At 41.0% G+C, this 17,613-nt stretch overlaps 1 protein-coding gene across 1 annotated transcript in view; it reads left to right on the top strand.

The window, feature by feature from the left end:
• PRSS12 (serine protease 12) overlaps positions 1 to 17,613 on the top strand; it is a 94,264-nt gene that overhangs the window by 19,357 nt on the left and 57,294 nt on the right. Inside the window, 2 exon segments of the mRNA XM_074228308.1 lie at positions 6,959 to 7,097; positions 13,419 to 13,600. Of these exon segments, the coding sequence (XP_074084409.1) occupies positions 6,959 to 7,097; positions 13,419 to 13,600 (321 nt within the window).

Below are 17,613 nucleotides of genomic sequence, written 5' to 3'. Positions count from 1 at the left end.
CCGGTCTCAGACACTTAATAATTACCTAGCTATGTGGCCTTGGGCAAGCCACTTAACCCTATTTGCCTTGCCAAAATCTAAAAAGAAAAAGTTACCTCATTTGTGAATTCCCTGCATCACTGAAATGACAGATCCAGTTCCTATCCCTTTTGACTGTAGAAAACCAAATAAAAACTTGAAATTATTATTTCATTTCTTTAATTTAGATATTTTGTAGGAAAAAATCTTCTATGATTCCCCTTGGTCTTCTCTCCTTCCTTCCTTTACCTTGTATTATATTTAATTGGGTATGTATTTTATCTCTCCCCAGTAGATTATAAATTCCATGAGAAACTTTGTTGTTTTTTCCTGCCTTTGTTTATTCAGTATCTGGAGGATGCATTTATACCTAAAGATTCCTTTTTTTTTCCATTTTGTCCAGACCTTTGATTTCATTTAGGATTTTTCTGGTCTGCAAATTCTCCTAATCCATGCAAGTCTGGCTGGGTCCTGAGAGGTTTAAAGTAGTAGCCTAGGGTTTTAGACACTGAGATCTTCTCTCAAGCTGAACTTCCAAGCATTCCAAGTGCAGCTTCAATGGACTGGGCACATTGTTCTAATGCAAACTCTGTGTTTGCCTAAGAGATTATTTTATGGAGAACTCACCCAGGACAAGAATTCAGGTGGAGGGCAAAGAAGTGTTATTATGTTATGACACTTTCAAATTCTCTCTGAAGACTCTTGGAATTGACTGTACAGCATGGGAGACACTGGCACAGAACCACCCAGCATGGTGTGCACTCATCAGAGAGGGTGCTGAGTCCCAAGAGCAAGCCAGAATTGCAGTAGTTCCAAAGAAACATGAGATGCACAAATTTAGAGCCATTTCCTTTCCAAATGTTCAAATGGACTATTTGTACCTGACTGGTGGTAGAGCCTTCTGAGCTCTCATTGGTCTAATCAACCACACTCGGACACACTGAACTTGGACCCTACCATGGTGATGTCATTTTGGTTCTCTTTGAGCACCAACCACCAACTCTTTGTTTCAAAAGAGGGTTTCATCCTCCTTACACGAAGATCAGAGACTTAGCTTCTCTGTAATAATCCACTACATTATCCAGAGAAGCTAAGTCTCTAAAGTATTTTACAAACTTTAAAGAATTATAAAAATGTTGATGATGGTGATGCCTTGACTGTTCTTTCTTCCCTAGTTTCATGCATTGATACAGATAATCAAAGGATACTTGATACATATACTCAAAGGATCACTGGATAAAGTTATCTGCCTTGTTGTAGGTCTCATAGGATCCTCCATGATATTAACATGTGAGAAGACAATAAATGGGGAAGTATTCCAGTGCTCTTTATTTTTATTTTGATGACTGAGATCTAGAGTAGAGAGTCCTTTTGAGGTTCATGACCATTCAAAAGAGCTCAGCCTAATAATTCACTTAGAGGTGCGGCTAGGTGGCACAGTGGCTAAAGCATCGGCCCTGGAGTCAGGAGTACCTGGGTTCAAATCCGGTCTCAGACACTTAATAATTACATAGTTGTGTGGCCTTGGGCAAGCCACTTAACCCCATTTGCCTTGCAAAAACCTAAAAAAAAAATAATTCACTTAGAAATACTTAATGAATGAAGAGGACTCTTGCTCAGGTCATGTAGTTGATGGAAAGCCAATCAAGCTACTTCATCCATGGCATGGCTAGGAGCTGCAGATGACCAGTGAACTGGGGCCAGGATTGAGCAGAAGGATGAAGATGGGTTGAATTATTTTGGGTCAATGGGCTCTGACACCAAACCATCATTTTTCTGGGGATGTTCTGTGACCACAAGTCAGAAAACAGAACCATAGCAAGTCTTACAGTTGCAAGTGACCCAAAGGAGAAATGTGCCACAGTATCTTAACAATGTTGACTTGAAATTGAGATGTAGTCGAAAAGACAAGACTGGGGATAGGGAACACTGGGAAAGGAGGAAGGGATGCTGGACAGCTCTGCTGCATAGAATTTGGACATACATAAATGCTAGTAAAAAGACTAGAGAAAGGGCTTTAGGGAGGGAATTGGATTTTGGCTTTTTCACCACTTCTTGGGGACAAAACTTTGTCACTGTAATTTTACAACTTTCCATTTTGATTGTTATTACTGCTGCTGATCTTCCCATTGAGTGTAGAGAATTATAGGGGCAGCTAGGTGGCCTAGTGGATAGAGCACCAAGACTGTAGTCAGGAAAACCTGAGTTCAAATCCAACCATAAACATAAGCTCTGTGACTGTGGGAAAGGCCTATGAAGGTTTTATAAAAAGTCTATATAAAGTTGACAAAAGGGGGAAAGACATAATTGACACAAGTGGATGGGATGTGCCCAGAGGTGAGATCACAAGTCCAGCCAGTTGAAGTCAGGATCTGGGTTCTAGATCTGCCCCTGCAACTTGCTATTTTTTTGAACTTAGGAAAGTTAATTCACTTCCCTATATCTCAGTTTCCTCATCCATTAAATGAGGAGATTGACCTAGATGATCTTCATCATCTGGAGAAAGAAATGGCAAACCACCCCAGTGTCTTTGCCAAGAAAACCTCAAATAGGGTCACAAAAAGTCAGACATGAATGAAAATGCCTGAACAACATGAAAAATTTCAATATTGTTGTCAGAGAATAGAGAGGCCCAAGGGTGGGGGGGACAGCTGGTCCTTGGAGCAGTCAGAACACACATAACATTTATCAGTTATATATATAGATGAAGTATGATTACAATAATAGCATAAAAGATCACTGATCACAGATCACCATAACAGACAGAATCATAGTGAAAAGTGTGAACTATTGCTAGATACCAAAATGTGAAACAGAGATTTACTATGTGCACATGCTCTTGAAAAATGGCTCTGATACTCATGCAAGATTGTCACAAACTTTGAATTGGTAAAAAAGTGTAAAATCTGCAAAGCCCAATAAAGCAAAGTGCAACAAAATGAGGTGTGCCTGAATTTTTATTTAGTTTGTTGTATATTTTTCCATTACATTTTAACCTGGTTGTGGCACTCAGAGGGTGGCTGCCTGGCCTTTGATTCCTTGTAGGGCTCAGGCCTTAGAGTCAGGGAGGTATGGGTGACATTGGATAAGTCATTTTTCCTCTTTCTGTCACAGATTCTTTATCCTCAGGCTTGGGGAGGGGTAGGATTTGTTAACCTCCTCTAGATCTAAATCTATGATCCTGTGATATAATACTTGTCCTCAGAGATGTAACATTCCACCATTCACAGGGCTTTCCTTGAGGTTACCAGTCAACATGGGCATTCTTTTTTTTTTTTAAGAAAGATTTTATTTATTTTGAGTTTTACATTTTTTCCACCATTCTTGCTTCATTCTCCCCACCCCCCACCCCACAAAAGGCATTCTGTTAGTGTTTACATTGTTTCTATGTTATATACAATTGATCTCAGTTGAATGTGATGACAGAGAAATCATATCCATAAGGAAGAAAAATAAGGTATGAGATAGTAAAATTACATAATAATATAACACCTTTTTTTTCTAATTTGATGGTAATAGTCTTTGATCTTTGTTCAAAAACATGGACATTCTTTACTGAAAACAAAGTCAATGTCCATTGATTGGGAAGTAGCTAAACAAATTGGGGTATATGAATAGAATAGAAATAGAATAAGAAATAATTAGCAGGTTGGATCCAGTGAAGTAGGAGAAGTTTAATGAATAAGACTTTAGGTTTGGAGCCAGGAAGAACTGCATTCACATCTTACCTAATACATTTTCTGGTTGTGTCATCCTGGGCAAATCAGGTTATTTAAACCTCTCAGACCCAATTCATCAATAAATCCATAATCTAATGAGTCTGAGACCGGAGACAGAGTAAAATAAGCAGAATGAGAAAATAAAAATTGTTCTTGTTGGTTAGCCTTTTTTTTTGCAGGAAATGATATCTTATGATTTATTTTTCCAACTACATGCAACAGTAGTTTTCAACAGTCATCTTTTGCTGGGTTTTGAATTGTGCATTTTCTCCCTCCCTTCCCTCTGATAAAATGCAGTCTCTAATATAGGCTATACATGTATAACCATATGTTTAGTCATTTTTAAGTTGTGTCTGACTGTATTCTCATTTGGGGTTTTCTTAGCAAAAATACTGCCATTTCCTTCTCATTTTACAGATGAGGAAACTGAATCAAATAGGATCAAATGACTTGCCTGTGGTCACATAGTTAATGTTTAAGGCTGGAGTTGAACTCATGTCTTCCTGACTGCAGGTCTGGTGCCCCTATAATTCTCTACACTCAGTGGGAAGATTAGCAGCAGTAAAAACAATCAAAATGGAACACTGTAAAATTAGAAGTTTTGTCCCCAAGAAGAGGTGGAAGAGAGAAGCCTCAACTCCCTCCCTGGAGCACTTCTGCATTCTTCATGGATGTGGAACCCTTTATATGATGTTAGACTTTGGGATGTGTTGGTTAGTTTTACTGACCTCTTCTTTTTTCTCTTTATTATAATATGTAAGTCAAGAGAAAGTAGTGAACTACAGATGGAAAGGGAAACTATGTAAGAACAGAAGATGTCAACAAAATTTTATTTGAAAACCATTTTTTGACTTGATGCAAAAGTTCTGGCATCTGACATGCATTAGAATCTTTATTTCACTGAAGAAGTTAGCTGGAGGGAAGTTGCAAAATCCCTTTCAAATACTACTGTTGTTTATACTAAATCTCCAATTTTTAACCAATTTAGTTCAAAGTGTAGTGGCCTCTCTGGATTCCTAGACAAGGTTCTAGGGGTACCCTTGAGGACCTGGTTTCTTAATAATGTCACCCACAAGTCCTCATTCTGTCTGCTCTGTTTTCAGTCAAGGAATCATGGCTAATCTTAAAAAAGAAAAGTATTGAGAACAAGAGTTACCATAGCCAGCCTTCCCCCCTTCTGAGGCAGACTTTCCCCTTGTCCCCACAAGGTCCCTGGGAAGAAGGGGTCCAAAGCAGTTAGGCACAGGTCTGGGGAACATGCATGGCCAAGAGGAAACTCCATAGACTCCAAAGGTCTTTTCTCTCTTCATGGAGTCCCTATGAATGTTCCCATCCATCCTCCCACTTTGCTGGGCTCTAACCTAGTCAAAAAATGATTGTTGAAAACTACTGTTGCATGTAGTTGGAAAAATAAATCAGTAAAATCATATTTCCTGCAAAATAAATGGTCCAGTGTCTTTCTGTGGTCCATGGACAGTAGCACCTCGCCCCAGCATGAAGGATCCAGTTCCTGAAGCTGTTGCTGCCTCTTTCTATACTTTGCTACTGACTCTGGGAACTTTGCCACTGAGATCTTTGATGGATCTGTTGGTCACCTGAGCATTTCTCTCTCACATCCCCATCCATCTAAAATTGCGAAAGAACGATGTAAAAGAAACAGAGGCAACATGTGTTTACTGACACATGGTGACCAGTTGAGAGCCATGGTAGCTCAGAAATGGTGCCATCTGGAAGCAGGCCTCCCCTCTGTTAGCAGCTCCCTGAATCTGGTCTCATTCTTCACTAAGGACAAAGGGAAAAACATTTCCTCTAACACTTAACCTTTGTCCCCAGGGACAATGGTTGACTCAAATTTAAGTCAGTTCCTACATTACACTACAGAACACCCCACCAAGTTCATCTGTAGAAGGGGTATGACTGCTGGGAGAATCGTTTCATTGGGCTTCAAAAGTCACTCCTAGGGGTGACTAGGTGGTGCAGTGGATAGAACAGCGGCCCTGGAGTCAGGAATACCTGAGTTCAAATCCTGCCTCAGACACTTAATAATTATCTAGCTGTGTGGCCTTGGGCAAGCCACTTAACCCTATTGCCTTGCAAAAAAAAAAACAACCTAAAAAAAGTCATTCCTAAAAATTGCTTCTTGCTCCTTGCTCCTTGGGACTGATGCTTCCTTGGCTGTAAAACCTAACCTGGAACTTCCCGAGGTCAAGGTACCCTGAGGTCTCCATTAACTCTTAAGGTTGTAGAGATGCCTTTCCATCTATCAGGAATAGACAGAATATAAGGTCAAGGATTGAGGATTCCCCATTTCTAGGGGAACGGAACCATGGCATCAGATGGGAAGAAGGCATGAATGCCATCACCTTTGACTGCTGGCCATTCCCTGAATGCCATAAGCAAGAGTCACTGTGCTCCCCAGATATGAATAAACCAAAGATTAAGAAGATGGAGCTAACTGGCCTTTTGAAGGTGTCAACAGTTCTTTCTACAGAGACAGTTTACAAAGGTCCTTCCCAATTAGCCAACTAACTGGAGACCATTAGAGAAGACCCACTCCTGCTATATTTTCCTTGTACATCATCATGATTCTATTAAAAGAATGCTCCCTAGTGCCTTTCCTGGATAGAGATGGCATCAGATCAGTCAGGCAAGCAAATGGGATCTTGAGTGTACTAGATTCCCATCAGACTCCCATTAAATTAAAGAAAAATGCATACCCCTCACTTCTGATGAGAGAAAACTGAGGGCCAAGGGGTGGACAGCGGCCAACTTCAAAGTCCCACAACTAGTTAACTCCCTAGAAGATGAGCCCTGATTTCCCCCTCCAGACCACCATCCACCTCACCTGATGATGGCCAATGTCCCTTCTAGGATTGACTGTTCATAGGAATCTTTCCCCTCTCACCCCCCCCCCATTTGAATTCAACTATTTGCTTGTCTAAATTTGCTGGCAATGTCATGAGCTCCACCATCCGCATACTAAGTAGCAGCTGCTTTTTAAATTCATATTTAGTCATTGCCTCATGTTGTGAAGGATGGGGAGGACTGGGGATGTCTCGGAATCTGTGAGAGATGGAGCTGCCACAATCACTAGAAATCACGAGACTGCAGGCAATCAGATAGTCCAACCAGCATTTATTAAATGCCTCCCAGCGCCTGGCTCAGTCTGTTCAAATGGCTTCTTGTCTTAAGGAATGTGGGCCTTTTTCCCCCTTCTTTAGGGTCAGTGCGTCTCCGAGGTGGGAAAACTGGATTGGAAGGGACTGTGGAAGTCTATTCCAGAGGAGTCTGGGGAACAATCTGTAGCAGTGACTGGGATGATGGGGCCGCGGCTGTCATCTGTCGCCAGCTGCAGCTCGGGTGAGTTTCCAGGTCAATTGAATTCAACAAACATTTGATGCCTCCTTTTTGCTAGGCATCCGGGAAGGCAAAGGTAGGAATGAAAGAGATCTGGCCCACAAAGGGTTAACATTTGATTGGGGGGGGGGGGGGAGACAGAGACAGAGACAAAGACAGAGACAGAGACAGATTGGGTTCCAATTGAGCTTCAGACTCTCCCCTGTCTGATCATCTCTGAACAGAGACCCTCTCCTTCCAACCACCTTGTATGGAACTGCTTAGTATCTGTCTACATTCATCTTCTTTGGGATCTGTTTATCATTACATGCATCTGAGTTATGTCCTTGTGAGGAGGGATTTATAATGTTGTCATCCCCAGTGTCAAATACAGTGCCTTCTGCTTGATAAATGTTTGAGGACTGATGAATTGAACTGATAAATATAAAATATATATTAAGTAAATACAAAGTCATTGGAGGTCTTTAGCAACTTTGAGGAAGGAAGGAAAGATTAGAATAGACCTTTTATAGGAGGTGACCATGGAGCTGAGCCTTGAGGAACTAGGGAGTCTTGGAGGTGGAGCTGAGATACAGGGGACAGTTTGTGCAAAAGCTCAGAGGTGGTAGATGGGCTCTCCTGTATGGGGAGTGTTCCCATTTGACAGGAATGCAAGATACAAGAAGAATATCATGAAACAAGTCTGAAAAGGCAGGCGGGAATCAGATCATGATGGACATTTAATGACAAAATCAAGGAGTTTGCATTTTATCATAGAGGCAATAGGGAACCATTGATGTTTCTTGAGCAAATCTGTCCTTTAGTAATATTGCTTGGGGGGCTGAAGGGAGAATGGATTATATTGGAGAGTGACTACAGGCAGGAAGGACAATTATTAGACCATGGAAATAGACCCATCCAGCAAGAGGTGATGAGGACCTTCACATGTAGAATGGATGTGACCCCATTTTGCTCTAGAGTGGGGAGGTTCTCATCTCCTTTCCAAGATAGATATGGACTTGAGCAAATGATTTCAAAGGAAGAGTGTGTAATGGGGCAGAAACCTTGGTTTTACTGGAGGTGAGTAGGTCTAGACACCATTTTTTTAAGATTAATTTCTAGATGATGAATGTAAACAAATACCAAGCAGTTCCATACAAGGTAGTTAGAGGGAGAGGGTCTCTGTTCAGGGATGGATCAGACAGGGAAGAGACTGAAGCCCAATCGGAAGCCAGTGGTGGTTGTTCCAGAGAAGGGCCGAGGGTCTGACTGGAGTCCATCAATGCTGACCAAATTCAGCTAAAATAATTAAGACTTAAGTTTTAAGAGCAATTGTTTTGGATTCCCACCTACTTGGGTAACCTTGGACAACTTACATAAAGGAACCTCATATTACTCATCTGAAAAATGTGATGGGGGGAGTTGGAACAGATCTGAGCTCACTTCAGTTTTAGAGCTATAACTCATGTTAAAATTGCCAGGACTTAGATGGAAAGTGGTCTGGAGTCAGAAGAGCAGGTTCAAATCCCACTTGTGCCACTTACTACTTGTGCGAACATGGACAAAACCCTTAAATTCCTTGCTTTTCATTGTTCTCAACTATAAACTAAGAAGGCTTCACTAAATGATTTCTGAGGTCCTTTCCTCTCCTTGGGCCTCAGTTTCTTCATCTGTACAATAAGGTGAATGGGACAATATGGTGCCCCCACCTGTTAATGCCTTGTCTTCTCAGATTATTTTTCATGGATTCTATATATAGTTAAAATATACCTAGTTATCAACATGTTGTTTCCCCTATTGGAGGTATGTTCCTTAAGGGCACAGGCTATTTTGCATTTTTTTATCTATAAGTTCATAATAAATGACTTGACCTGACTAGACCTGAGATCCTTTGCATCTCTAGAAGTAAAATCCAATAAAATGTTCTGATTTCTGTTGATAGCTACATTAAAACCTGAACATATGAGAAAATGATATCTTTTTAGTGACATTTCCCTCCGGATGATTAACCTTTGACTTCAAGAATAGATTTCTAATTATACTTTGTGACCAATGGACTCATGGGGAAACTGGGACAGGGTTAATTGATTACATGCCAAATTAGCATAGACTTTTCTCCTTAGAATGACTTGCCCAGGAAAGAGGAGGCAGTGAGGGCAGATCCTTTTAGTCAGTCATGACTGAGATACTTCCCACATGCTTCTTGCCAATGACCAGTTGTGTGTGGACAAGGGACAATTGATGCCAACCTAGGAAAGCAGACTTATTGCTTTACTTCCTGAGAACAGAGCAGGGAGAGATTTACAAAATTCCCCTGGCCATAAACACAAAAAGAACTCTGGATCTGGAGAATGGCAGCGGGCCGGTTCCTATCCTGAATTTACTGAACCAATTACACATCTTCCAGATATTTGGCATCCACTCTCACAACCACAGAATTTGAAAGTTAGAAGGGACCTAAGGAGCTTTTTTTGTCAACTCATGTACTATAACGTACCCAGTGAATAGTCACCCAGCCTCGGTTTAAAGACCTACATGGAGGAGGCCACATCTCCACTCTCTAGTGACTATTGGAGCTTGTTCATGCCTGAAAATTGGTGCAGTTCTAGTTTATAAATAATGGCCCATACCCCTCATTCCTGGAATCTTTGCTTCTCAGAATCCTGATCTTCCTTCAAGGCTCAGGTCCTGCTGCCTCTTGCAAAGTGTTTGCTGATTCACCAGTTGCAGGAATTCTCAATTTAACTTATAATCAAAAGAAAAGAATGCCTGGTCACATGGCAAAAGGGAGTGATGATTGGTGGACTGCCCATGTACTCCAAACATGGATGGCACCAGAAAGTGAGGAAGGCCTCTACACACTGGGTCATTTTATTCCAGCTGCCTCTCCAAACCAACAAATGAATATACTATAGGGATATGTGGGCAGGCTTGGATAGATTGCAGTCATAGGCTTCCATGAGCATAGATCTAGATCTACAAATAACTAGCTGGCCAAACTTTCTCATTTTACAGATAGACAAACTGAGGTCCTAGAAGGTTTGTCATATCAATGAGACCACAGTGCTTAACCGTGTGCCTTTGTATTCCCCAGGGAGCAGGATGGCAGAGATTGTTGCATTACTCTATTAGGCCTTGGTGTTTACTATTTATTCACTGTATGACTGTGGATCAGTCTCTGGACTTTTCTGAACTCCAATTTCCTTAAATGTAAAATAAGGGGATTGAACTAAATGACCTCTGAAGTCCCTTCAAACTATGAACCTATGCATAAATGTGATAATATATAAATTATTTCTGATTAAGAATCATCTTATGAATTGAGACATGAAGGAAAGAAGAGAAGAATCCTGAGATTGAATTGGAGAGTTTAAGAGAATAGAGGAAGCATGGCATACTGGATAGGGCACAGTCTTTGGGATCAAAGAAGTCCAGGTTCAAATCCTGCCTCAAATACATAGTAGTTGTGTGACTGAGGGCAAGTCACTAAACCTAGGTAATGACTGGGGATGGTTGGAAAAATGGTTGGGAAAAGCCATGAAGTTCCCAGAAGTCAGTCTGATTGCTCCAGTCAATCCCTCAGCATGCCACCCCTTTCCTCGCTTTACCACCTTGGGCTAGCCCACCTTCTTTGCTGCCATATTGGATAGTCACAGGATTTTCTGTCACAGGATCTTAAATATGTCACTAGAATTGCTGCCAGGATCCAGAGTGGCATCATTCTGGGTGCATTTCTAGAGACACCATGCCTGTTAGAAGAAGTATTTACAATGTTTAATATCATTCTGAATCTATGCAAAGTTACTTCTCACATCTGTGGATTAGATGAGATGAGTTGGGATCCATCTGTACCTGATTCTTGGGTAATTGGCTTCACATTCTTCCTGACCAAAACCCATTATTTTTATCAGGAACTGATCATCTCTCAGATCATTTATTTAACTTTTAGCTTTGATAGTAACTAAATACAAATTCTCTCAAAAATGTAGCCTTGAAAAGGACTTTGGAAATGTGGAGTTCCAATGCCCTATATTCATAGTCAAAGAGTGTTGGAGGATGCAAGAGTGGAAAGGGGGAGATTCAGGAAATCTATGTTCAAATTCACACTTAAGACCAGGTGTGTGTCCATGGGAGACTGATTAATAGGCTTGAGCCTCAGTTTCCTCATCTGTTCATTGGAGGTGCTAATACAGAGTTGATAGGAAAGCTCTTTCAGTTCTAGCTCAATGTGAGGAATTAGTAGAGCTTTTTCACAACCCTGTAATGGCCAAGGAACATAGGATTATAAATTTAGAGAAGGGGGGGCCCTCAGTTTCTAGAGGTGAAAAACTGAAGACTGAAGGAATTGTCATTTATCCAATGTCACACATCTGGAAAAGAATTTAGAGATTACCTGATATAAGCCCACTTATTTTACTGATGAGGAATTTGAGGGTAAAATAGATTTATTGTCCTTTGTCAAGGTTAACTTAGAGCTAGTTAGTGACAGAACTGAAAATGGAGGTCTCAATGAGCGGTAATGTGGAATAAAGGTCGCTGGTTGTGGAGTTAAGAAAATCTCAATACAAATCTTCCCTCAAACATTTGTCAGCTGTGTGACCCTGGGCAAGTCAGCTCATGCTCAGAGCTTCTGCTGCTCAGCTATAAAATTAGGTCCTTGGACCAGATGCTCTCTAGTGTCCCTTCTGCATGATCATTTTTGCCACGCCCATCTGTATTTGAGCTTCTTCTCTCATCCCAATCATTTTGGGATGCTCTTGATGAGAAGCAGTTGGCACAGTGTGTGAGACCACTCATTTCTATCATCTCCTTCTGAGGCTCTGTCAGTGCTTCTTACCATGCTAGTGCTTCTTCCCAATCCCACCATTTCTTTTGTTAGGTCAAAGATACTCATGTTTGGTGGGAGAGCCATGTGAAACCAATGCCCTACAGTCTATAGATATAGGAGAAGGCTGTTGGGAACCAACTGGAAACCTCCTATGTGAGAAGTCATTTAGTCAATACACACTTATGACATGCCTACTATAAGCCAGGCACTGTACTGGGGATACCAAGAAAGACCAAAGATGGTCCTTGCCTTCAGGTAGCTCAACCCTGACCCAGAATGGGGCTTGAGCAAGGAGTGACATAGGGGAGGTGGAGGCACCATGGTGTCATAGCAGGAGGGCCAGCTGGAAGTCAGAAGGACCAGGGCTAAGCTGACCTCTGCTGAATGGTAGTCTGGGGACCCCTGGTCTTCAGTGTCCTTGACTGCTCAGGGAGCCTTCCATAAAGCAGCTAGTGGTCCACATGGCTAGAAGAATTTCCCTTTGCCAGGGAAATCACAGAAGAATGAGACTTGTTGATAAACCAAGCACTAAAACACCTTCTATGTGCCAGACTCTTGGGAAATAAAGACAAAAGTGAAGCAATTCCTACCCTCAGGGAGCTTATATTCCAATAGAGGAAACCTGAGAATGTGTGTGTGTGTGTGTGTGTGTGTGTGTGTGTACCAAACACACACAAAGCAGAGAACTGGTAATGGTGGGGAGGGGTCTGGGGCAAGGACAATGGCCATCTGCTGGAAGTTGGTGCCAAAGCTGAATTGCAAAAGAAGCCACCTAAAAAAACAAACAAAAAAAAATAGGGTGGCTAGGTGGCGTAGTGGATAAAGCACCGGCCCTGGAGTCAGGAGTACCTGGGTTCAAATCCGGTCTCAGACACTTAATAATTACCTAGCTGTGTGGCCTTGGGCAAGCCACTTAACCCTGTTTGCCTTGCAAAAACCTAAAAAAACAAACCAACAAAAAAGAAGCCTGTGACTTCAAGCCACGGATGCAAGGAAGGAAGGCATTCCAGGCCTAGGGGTCCGTCCATGGGAAGGCATGGAGATAGAAGATGGCATGTTGTGTGGCACGATCACCAAGAAGGTCAGTTTGACTGGATCATGGAAGGGAAGAGTGGGCAGAACTTTCTCTACCAGATAGAACGGTGTCTATTGGACTGCAGTGGTCATCAATAGGGAGCCTTTGGGTTTAAGAATTGGAGGGTGATTGTTGTCAGAATTGTGCTTTGAGAACCATGGATGATTTCTCTCCTTTAATTAGGGGTTGTTGGCAAGGGTCTCTTTCTGCCCCCAAATTAAAGAGCTAGTGTTATTTTAAAAGGTCTGTAAAAATTAAAAGTCTTGCAGAACTAGTGAAAAGAATGAAGTTATTGTGGCTGATTTGCCTAAGCTTTGATCTGACATCCTAATTTCCTTGAAAGCCCTTTCCCCTTTCCTTCTCCTCCCATCCTTCTCATGTTCCCAAACCCACATGCTCAGAGGCTTATTTCATAACTTAACTGTGGTTTCCTCCCTCCCAGGGGCAAAGGGACAGCTAAGCAGACCCCCATGTCTGATCTGGGCCTCATCCCCATTCATTGGAGCAATATCCACTGCCGAGGGGATGAAGACAACATCCTGCTTTGTGAACGGGACACTGCCTGGCCCCGGGGGACATGTCCACAGAAGATGGCAGCTGCCGTCTCCTGCAGTTTCTACCAGGGTACCATGATAATAACCAAGGACTTTCTTCTTTCAATTTCAGTGTGTTTTCGATACAGAAAAGCAACCAGGTTTGGCAAAAAGAGCAGGTGATATGAATTCAGGTGGGATTCAGTTTCTAATCCTGCCCCTGAGGCTTCCTAGCAATAATATCACCTCTCTGAGATTCAGTTTGCTCAGTGTGAAATAGGGATGAGGATTCCTTTAGTCAGCATCTCTATTAGTTGTGAAGCTCATGAGGTAATGTGTGGAGATGGCTTCACGAATCTTAAGGTGAGGTGTGTATATAGGATATAATATTTTAAACATTGTATATTCCTTGTATATAATTGCTAATATAATATAATGAGTATATAATTGATAATAATAGATGTAATTATATAGAAATATTTACATTTATAACAACTGCTGAAATTATATTTTATGGATATATAAACATATAACAATCCTTGAAATGTATGTTATAGGATCATATGGACATGTGATAATAGCTTGAAAGGAATGTATGCATGTAGACATTGCTAACCATAGCTGACATGTATAGCCCACATGCACAGATGCATACTACATAACATGCATTTCAACTCTAGTTATAATTACAAATGACTTAATTTGCCTTGGTTCGTTTCTTAGAAGAGTTACTTCAAATGTAGTATAATTTTGAAATGTCAAAAAGGAGTATGATCCTTTCAGTCTTCTGAAATCTTCCCCAAAATGAGTGTAGCTAAGAGATGAATCACAATTTCCTTGGTTTTTAATAAACTTATTTTTAGATTATTTCATTTTCAACAGATTCAAAAAATTAAGGATAGTCTTTCCTTTGACAGCCTGATGCCATGGGAAAGGTATTAGATTTGGAAACCCAAGGCCTTGATTTAAATCTTAACTCTGTCCCTGATTTCCTGTGGGACTTTAGGCAGATCACTTTTCCTCCTCTCATCTTTAATTTCCCCTAGTATAAAATGAGGGGGTTGGACTCACTGGTCTCCAAGATGCCTACCAGTTCTAAATCCTATAAACCTTGACCCTTCATCCCCCATATCCCATCAGCTGCATTACCAATCTGTATTTAGAGTATCTCTGACAATAATTTCCTTCCCTCCCTTCTTCTATGACTAGAATTTGAGTCCTCATCTCTTCCTGCCAAGTCAACAGAACATTCCTAATTGGTCTTCTTGCCTCTATTCTCTTTGTTCTCCAAACCACCTTCACATAGCTGCCAAAATGTTCTTGTTAAAGCATAGTTTGAATAAGTTTACTCTGCCAAACTATACTCTTTTAAGTAGGATTGGTTAAAAAGAAAATGCAGACTCTACATCGAGCCCATCTACATCAAGACTGAGACCAAAATTTTCATATTTATTTCACAATATTCCAATTCACATGCTCTCTATTCCAGACAAAAACTATAAGTAACCAGTCCCAATTTAGCTTCTGTTGATTCTTTGAGATTATACAGGCTGTCCCTTCTACCTGGATCATACTCCTTCCCGTTTCACCTTGCTGAACTTTTTCTCTCCCTTCAAAACCCAGGCCAAGTCCCACCTTTCCATGCAGCAGTTCCTGTTCCATAACCATACCCCAGAATACTCATCAATTCCTCATGCCTTAGCATGTCTTCGGCCCCACATTCCACTTCTGCAATAATAACTAATATTTATATGGCAGGTTAAGAATTACTGAACCACGTAATCTCATTTGATGCCTACAACCCTTTGTTGTAGATACTGGAGGTGTTGTTCCCATTTTAAGATGAAGAGCCTGAGACTCAGAGAGGCAAAATGGGCAGGCAGAGGATGGGCAGACAGCCCCTCACTGAGCCTGGACTTGATGCCCTTTCAGCAATCAGTATCACTTGTCAGACCTAAATTGGTCAAGGAATAAATAGCCTTTTAGAGCTCAACATCATCTCCATCCTGGGATGAGGCACTGGAAGAAAATCTTATTTTGTTGTTTGTTTATTTTTTTTTAAGGCAATGGGGTTAAATGACTTGCCTAAAATCACAGCACTAGGTAAGTATTATGTGTCTGAGGTCACATTTGAACTCAGATCCTCCAAACTCTAGGGTCAGTGCTCTATCTACTGCACCATTTAGCTGTCCCTTTGGAAGAGAATCTTAGGGGAGGAAAGCAAATATAGTCCAGGAGTTCAAGACTTTAATTATTATTATTATTTTTTTTTAGGTTTTTGAAAGGCAATGGGATCAAGTGGCTTGCCCAAGGCCATACAACTAGGTAATGATTAAGTGTCTGAGGCCAGATTTGAACTCAGGTACTCCTGACTCCAGGGCTGGTGCTCTATCCGCTGTGCCGCCTAGCCACCCCAAGACTTTAATTATTAAAATAATTGGTAGGAAGACCCACTTGTGATTTCAATTGACTTGGATTTGGGAAACCCAGATGACAATCCAAAAATCTTAATGCAATTTAACCTATTACGCACAGTATTGAAACCTTGGGGACATACTGTATTTCTAAACTTTTTCATTGTCTTTTAAAATAATTACATTTTTAATAAAAATTTTCTAATATTGCTTCAGGCAATAAATAAAACACTATCAGCATTGAAGTCTAAACTACATTTAATTATTGTTAGATTTATTATTCTCTTCTGTGCTTTTTTAAAAAAAAGTACATGATTTCTACCACTGTTACAATTTATTGGAATAACTAATTATATTATTACTGGCAATGTAGCCAGGCTATCAAAATCATCAACCAACAAAAATTTATTACTTGTCTCTTAAGTGTGAGGCACTGGATGAGGTGTCAGGGATCCAAGGACAAAGAATTAATCATCCCTGCTCTCAAGGAACAGTATTGCCTAGACAGCAAGGACATTTATAACTACAAACAGAATAAATGTGAAGAGAATAGATATTCATGAATATAGGGTAGTGGGGGCACTGGCTTTGGGTGAATGAGGGAGGGCCTCATATCAGAGGTCAGAGTTGAATTACATAGAAGAGAAAGAGGGGCTTTGTGGCAGAGGCAAAGGAGTGGGATCCCTTGTCTGGGGCACAGCTTATGAGCAGACATAAGAATGAAAGACAGAGGGGCAGCTAGGTGGTACAGTGAATCGAGCACCAGCCCTGAAGTCAGGAGGATGTAAGTTCAAATGTGGCCTCAGATACTTAATAATTACCTAGCTGTGTGACCTTGGACAAGTCACTTAACCCCGTTGCCTTGAAAAAAAAAATAAAAAAACAAAACAAAAAAAAGAATGAAGGGTAGAATGTGGTGGGAACACCAAGAACTCTAGGGGGCAATTGCAATTGGCGGTCCAGGAAAGGTAGATTTGGGAGTCATCTACATAAAGATAATGATTAAATCTCTCGAACTTGTTAAGGCTACCAATCAATCAATCAATAACCATTTCTAAAGTATCTAGGAGGTGAGAGTGGGAAATAAGGTCAAGGGGTTTTGAACAAAGAGAAGTAGGAAAGAGGGAGCTTATGGGAAGTGGCTTCGATTTTCTCAGTAAAATTACAAGGTATGAGAGACTTGAAGCAGAAAGAAAACGTTTAGACTAATTTTTGTGGGAACTGAGATGGAGACTTAATTAGGGAGCTAGAAAATAATTGCAATGCTGAAGGGAAGGTGGAATTAAAGATGAGTATCATGAGTTATAATGGACTTCCTTAACACTCTTCAGTGATTTCTTCCAACTTCATTCATCTGCCCTTGAGGAGGCAGAGAAGAGACTAGGGTGGGAGTAAATCGCGGGCCAAAATTTGGCAAAGGATGAGGGTAGTAGGACAAAAGATTGAGTCAATCCTGGGTTCAGGTTTCGCTGGCATCTGAAGAAGGCATTTTCTCCTTTGAGATTTCTCTTTATCAATGAAATCATGGGTCCAATCCTTCTCCTTTGATGCTGAGCTCCGACTGGCTTCATTAATAAAAACCCTCTCTGGAAACATGGCTGTTTTGAGAGCATCATGGCTAATAAAACAAATGGTATAATTAATGATAGTCTATTGGGAAATGGATTCTTGTGGAGAGAAATCTTCTCAC

The sequence above is a fragment of the Macrotis lagotis genome, chromosome 3 (assembly GCF_037893015.1).
Source record: "Macrotis lagotis isolate mMagLag1 chromosome 3, bilby.v1.9.chrom.fasta, whole genome shotgun sequence".
Taxonomy (NCBI): Eukaryota; Metazoa; Chordata; class Mammalia; order Peramelemorphia; family Peramelidae; genus Macrotis; species Macrotis lagotis.
The sequence above is the reverse complement of the archived record's forward strand: the minus strand, read 5'-3'. Positions and strand labels throughout refer to the sequence as shown.